Here is a 6,000-nt window from a genome sequence, read left to right as displayed (position 1 = left end):
AATAAACAAAGAGCTGCGGCTCCAGAAGGTTCCGTGGAGGCGGAGCTCGACCTTTAGTCTAAACGAGATGAACATCTCACATGAGGTCACATGACTTCAGGTATTTATATATATATATATATATATATATAAAAATCAATAACATCCACATGATTTCAGTTTGACTTTCAGAACTCTGGAGAAGTTTCTGCTCCTGTTTTCTTGAAGGAGAGACGCCGGCTGACGGAGGAGAGTCATCACGCGTTCACTCGCTCCTCTCTTTACTACGGCAGGAGAGAAACGCATGAAGCAGATGGAGAATAAGAGAGAGAAGAGAGGGATGACAGGAGAGAAGGTGGAGGATGGGAGAGAGAGAGAGAGAGGAGAAGGACAGAAGAGAGGAGAGGAGAGAAGGAAATAAGGTGGTGGAGGAGAGAGGAGAAGGACAGAGGAGAGGAGAGGAGGAAAGAAGGTGGAGGATGGGAGATAGAGAGAGAGAGGAGAAGGACAGAAGAGAGGAGGAAAGGAGGTGGAGGATAAGGGTGAGAGAGAGGACAGAGGAGAGGTGAATGAAAGAAGGTGGAGGAGGAGAGAGAGAAAGAGAGGAGCAGGACAGAGGAGAGGAGAGACGGAAATAAGGTGGAGGAGGAGAGAGGAGAAGGACAGAGGAGAGGAGAGGAGAGAAGGAAATAAGGTGGTGGAGGAGAGAGGAGAAGTACAGAGGAGAGGAGAGGAGAGAAGAAGGTGGAGGAGGAGAGAGAGAGAGAGGAGCAGGACAGAGGAGAGGAGAGGAGAGAAGGAAATAAGGTGGTGGAGGAGAGAGGAGAAGGACAGAGGAGAGGAGAGGAGGAAAGAAGGTGGAGGAGGAGAGAGAGAGAAAGAGAGGAGCAGGACAGAGGAGAGGAGAGAAGGAAATAAGGTGGAGGAGGAGAGAGGAGAAGGACACAGGAGAGGAGGAAAGGAGGTGGAGGAGGAGAGAGGATACATGACATTATGCTCTACTCCATATTAATAAACTGCTTTTCAACCAGAAATGCATTGTGGGTAAAACGCCTGCAGCACCTCCAACTGGCCTCAGAGGAGCTGAATAATGCACCAACGTCACATGATGCACACAGAGAGCCATGTTTAAGAGTCTGACACACACACACACACACACACACACAGTCCACTGGTGGTCATGAGTGTGTGTGTGTGTGTGTGTGTGTGTGTCCGGGTCAAGGATCTTTCTCCCTGTGAGCCTCGCGTGTCACACGCCATCAGTTTCATACTCCGATGCACCGGGAGAAGAAAACGCCGACTTGACCTCCATAAAACCTCTCGCTGCAAGGCCTCCCCCCGGTGGAACGGAGCGGTACTTCATGCACTTCAGCACTGAGACTATCTGGTGCGTTTTGTAGCGTTGCTCTTCATGTTGTGAATGTATTTGCAGACGTGTGGAGCCATCATGTTATATAAGCAACCTTCATTGGAATCAATGGGAATCCTCTCGTTATCTAGTCCTCCTCCTCCTCCTCCTCCTCCTCCTCCCACACATTCAACACAGGGGTGGTCTGGTCTTCCCTTGTTGAAGAGGAAGACACATCACCGGCTTTGTTTTGAGCCTCGTCCAGGCTGTAGCATCCAGCTAGATAGCCTCATTAATGTTCATATTGTGGGAGAATGTTTTGGGGAATGTTTTGGACCGAATGATTCGTACATTCTAGCTAAAAATAACCCAAAACACACGTTAGATCTGTGATTAGAACGTTGAACGAGGTGATTACTGCCTCATGTGGATAAATCCTCTCTGGACGTCTGTGTTCGGCCCCGCTTCGCCGTAAAGACGAGACAACGACAGCTTGATCGTCTCCTCAGAGCTGTGTGTGTGTGTGTGTGTGTGTGTGTGCAAACTGCATGTTCGTCCTCACCTCCGAGCTGCACGCAGACAACGGCCTTCGCTAACTGACCGAGATAACGGAGACAATCTGCTCCGACGGCCCAAAGCCGCGCTGCCGTTGCCCATGGGCACTGAGGCAGGCGCTCTGACTCTCATCAGAGGCGTCCTGGAGGGGATGAGTGCACGGCGAGGCCAGAGCGCCGTCACATGTCGTCACGGACATGTGGGAATTCATGTCTTTTTATTGTTATCATATCATTATCATATATCTACTGGTATACCCATGGGGGGGAGGCACTCCAGGGGGTACGTGAGGTTTGTAAAAACTATTTAAAATTAACTTAATATACAATATAAGTTCATGTTTATAGACTGACTTGTTTATATTCTATATTAAGTCAGATGCTGATGGCACAGGCTGTGTATTGTATCTTTTTTCTATTCAACCAGAGGAGTTGCCCCCTGGTGGTCAGGAGAGAGAATGCAGCTTTAACACATGAAGCGTAGACTTCTATACAACCAGAGGAGTCACCCCCTGGTGGTCAGGAGAGAGAATGCAGCTTTAACACTTGAAGCATCGACTTCTATACAACCAGAGGAGTCGCCCCCTGGTGGTCAGGAGAGAGAATGCAGGTTTCAGAGACTTCAACACTGAGGAGGGAGTGACTCACGGCCAGGTAGAGGGCGGCGTAGAGGCTGAGCGCCGCCTCCTTGGAGGGGAAGGTCTTGCGGGCGTGCAGGATGTCGTCCGGGTTCCCCGTGCACGCCTCCTGGTGGCTGATGTAGCGCAGCGCATGCTGGCAGCCCAGCGCCGTGTAGTTGGGCTTACACACCGTCAGGAAGTAGGGCGCCAGGTTCCCCGTCACCACCTGGCCCGCGTTCACGAAGATGTCCACGGTGAAGAGGCCGAAGGTGAAGACTCCTGGGAGGAAGAGGAGAAGAAGAAGATGAAAAAACATGGACGACGGGAAATCAACAATCATTCCACCGATTTCTCTCTTCGGTGTGAACGATTCACTTCCAACACACACACACACACACACATGCACACACACACACACACACACTCCCCCCCCCCACACACACAGCCAGGCTTCACGTCTCAGTGGTTTAAGGCTGTAACAGGAGTAATGGCTTCCCTCCTAGGAGAGCCGGCCCTCTGTCACCCGACATGACCAAACAGGCGCTAAGTCAGACATCTCTCTCTCACACACACACACACACACACACACACACACACACACACACACACTATCCTAATCAGTGTCGAGTGTTCATGCCGCTGTAAACTAATTCAAGCCGAGCGTCTTTAGCTGCGAGACGCTCGTGTAAACGGGCGGTGAGGCGTTCACGACCTCTTCGTCTCCTTCTCGGTCGTAAAGGTCACCCCCCCCCCCCCCCCCCCGGGAGGAGCGGCGCTGACAGGTCCATTTCCCTAACAAGCATCAAACGGGTTTGGAGCGACCGCGAGCGTGGGCCGCGCCGCTCGCCCTGTGAGGATGTGCTGATTAGAGCATGAAGATAATCTAGTTTGCTTTAAACGGCAGCGTGCTTGTTGGATGCATTTCATTGTGTGTGTGTGCGTGTGTGTGTGTGTGTGTGTGTGTGAGCAGGGTTGAAGCACTGCGCCTCTTCTCTGATCCGGTGCCAGCGTCTCCACACAGCGCTGCAGTGTGATGATGCACAGCCCGGTCGGTCTGGAAGTTATCACAGTATCTCATCACACACAGACACACACACACACACACACACACACACACACACACACACACACACACACACACACACACACACACACACACACACACACACACACACACACACACACACACACACACACACAGCTGAAGATGAGTCTGGAAATGTATTCATTTATTCTATTTATTTTATTCATTCATTTATTTTATTCAATTTATTTATTATTAATATTTCATTTATGTATTATTATTATTAATATTTTAATTTAATTTATCTAATTTATATATATATATATTATTATGCTACTGCAAACACAAAAGTGATGATTGTAATGTGTGAGCTCAAATCCTTCGCTCTGCCTCCTGCTCGTCTTTTCTACTTCCAGCTGCCTGGGGGGGGGGGGGGGGGGGCTGTAGTTCAGTTTAACTTCAGCTTCATGACGTTTTCATCTTCACGGCCAGACGCTGCATTCATGGGTTTGTTCGTCATTGCCCGTGTTAATGAGAACGGTTCTAGTAAGCGTGAGTTCCTCTGCATCACTGAACTGACTTTGCATTAGCGGGTTGGTTTACGGTCCGACTCCGTTCAGCGCTTTTACACTTTACCGGTTAACAGCTAAATAGTTCTGAAACAAAACAAAAGAATCAGAAGCACTTTGGTAGAAGATAAGAAAACCAAGGGGAACCGGCTCGTGGATCCCATGAAGGCGTCAGATGCCTTTCTGACAATGGCATTTAGCACTATGAGGTTTGTAAAGTCTTTACTGCAAATGACATTCTCACAGCAAGAGATGAGCTCTAAAGAAGCAAACAGCAGGATCCCAATTAAACCCGTGAGCCGCCTCAGCCCATCAATCCTCCGCTGGGAAGGGGAGGCGCCGCGGTGCGAGTCGACCAGCTTGAGGAAGTACATGACCTCCTCCGGGGCTAACATCTAACGCCCCCTGATCCCCCCGACAACACATCCCTCCACCTATAAGTCCACCCAACTCAGGAGGCCTCTGGGGCGCTAGGGTTCGGCAGGGCGGGGATGCCAAATGGCTCAACGCAGCGCGGCCGAGCCCCTGCAGGATTCATCGGTTTGCGCTCAGTCTGCCAACAAGCCTGCCAAACGTAGCTCTCAATAGCGATGGATCAAGCGCACCAGAAAAACACGTGCTGTTAATGGGACGTCCAGATTGTGTTTGCTAAGCGGCGCCTTGTGAAACGCTCGCGGCCGGTCCGAACGCTGCGCTAACGAGGCTCCGACAGCTCGCCGCGACCCCGTTAGCTGGTACAGCGGAGCGCGCGCAGCAGCTATTAGGCCGTGTGCTTCGAGCCCTGAGCGTCGACTTACAGGGCAGAGCGCTACGACGAGACCATCGGCCACATCTCTCCGACGGGGAGACGTCCGCGGTCTTCAGCGTCCTCCTCTCAAAATACCTCTGGAGAACATGACAAGTTCATTCGATGTCGTTGTCGTCGACACTGAACTCCCTCGTGTCGTCGCTCTGATCACGAAGAACCACGAGCAGACGAACCATCGGACGGATTACACACCTACCGATTGTTTGTCTATGTTCTCTAAACTATTTTACTTTGACATGTTAGATAGATAGATAGATAGATATATACTTTATTAATCCCCAAGGGGAAATTTGTCGTGACAGTAGCAGCAACACACAAGAATAAAAACAAAACACAAAATATAAGAAACAGGGATGAAAGATATAGAAGTATACAAGTAAAATAAAGTAAAATACAAAACAAAATATATATGTAAATATACAACACACATGCATACACAACAACACTGACAAATCAAATACAAAAAATATTAAATATAGACAGAGTGCAAAAAGCAAAGTGTGTGTATGAGTGCAGAGCAAATGAAATGTGTGTGTATGTGTGTAGTGCAAACAAATGAGATGTGTGAAGTGCAGATCAACATAGTGTAAGTATTCAGTTATTGTTGTAGTTATTGCACTATGATCTGGCAAGAGGTGATCTGTTATAGAGCCTCATAGCCGCCGGCAGGAATGTTCTCCTGTATCTGTCCTTGTGGCAGCGGAGCGTGAGGAGACGTCTGGAGAAAGTCCTCCTCTGTCCCTGTAGGAGGTGGTGGAGAGGGTGGTCCGGGTGGTCTGGGTGGTCCGGGTGGTCCGGGTTGTCCAATATGGACAGCAGTTTCTTCAACGTCCTCCTCTCCACCACCTGTTCCAGGTGCTCCAGCTGGCAGCCGATGATGGAGCCAGCCTTCCTCACCAGTCTGTTAGACGGCTGGTGTCACCGGCTCCGATGCTGCTCCCCCAGCAGACAATGGCAAAGTGCAGCACACTGGCCACAACCGACTGGTAGAATAACTCCAGCATCTTGCTGCACACGTTGAAGGATCAAGCTTCCTCAGGAAAAGAGTCGACTCCTCCTTCTTGTACACAGCGTTGATGTTGGCCTTCCAGTTCAGTC

The 6,000-nt window shown here is 49.9% G+C and overlaps 1 protein-coding gene across 1 annotated transcript in view; it reads right to left on the bottom strand.

Annotated features, from left to right (window-relative positions):
• LOC130206152 (phospholipid phosphatase-related protein type 5-like) overlaps nt 1-6,000 on the bottom strand; it is a 36,376-nt gene that overhangs the window by 8,359 nt on the left and 22,017 nt on the right. Inside the window, exon 3 of the mRNA XM_056433960.1 lies at nt 2,530-2,780. Within this exon, the coding sequence (XP_056289935.1) occupies nt 2,530-2,780 (251 nt within the window). The remainder of the gene's footprint in view (nt 1-2,529; nt 2,781-6,000) is intronic.

Source organism: Pseudoliparis swirei, chromosome 16 (genome assembly GCF_029220125.1).
Source record: "Pseudoliparis swirei isolate HS2019 ecotype Mariana Trench chromosome 16, NWPU_hadal_v1, whole genome shotgun sequence".
In the NCBI taxonomy this organism is placed as follows: domain Eukaryota; kingdom Metazoa; phylum Chordata; class Actinopteri; order Perciformes; family Liparidae; genus Pseudoliparis; species Pseudoliparis swirei.
This window is presented reverse-complemented; position numbering and strand designations above follow the sequence as displayed.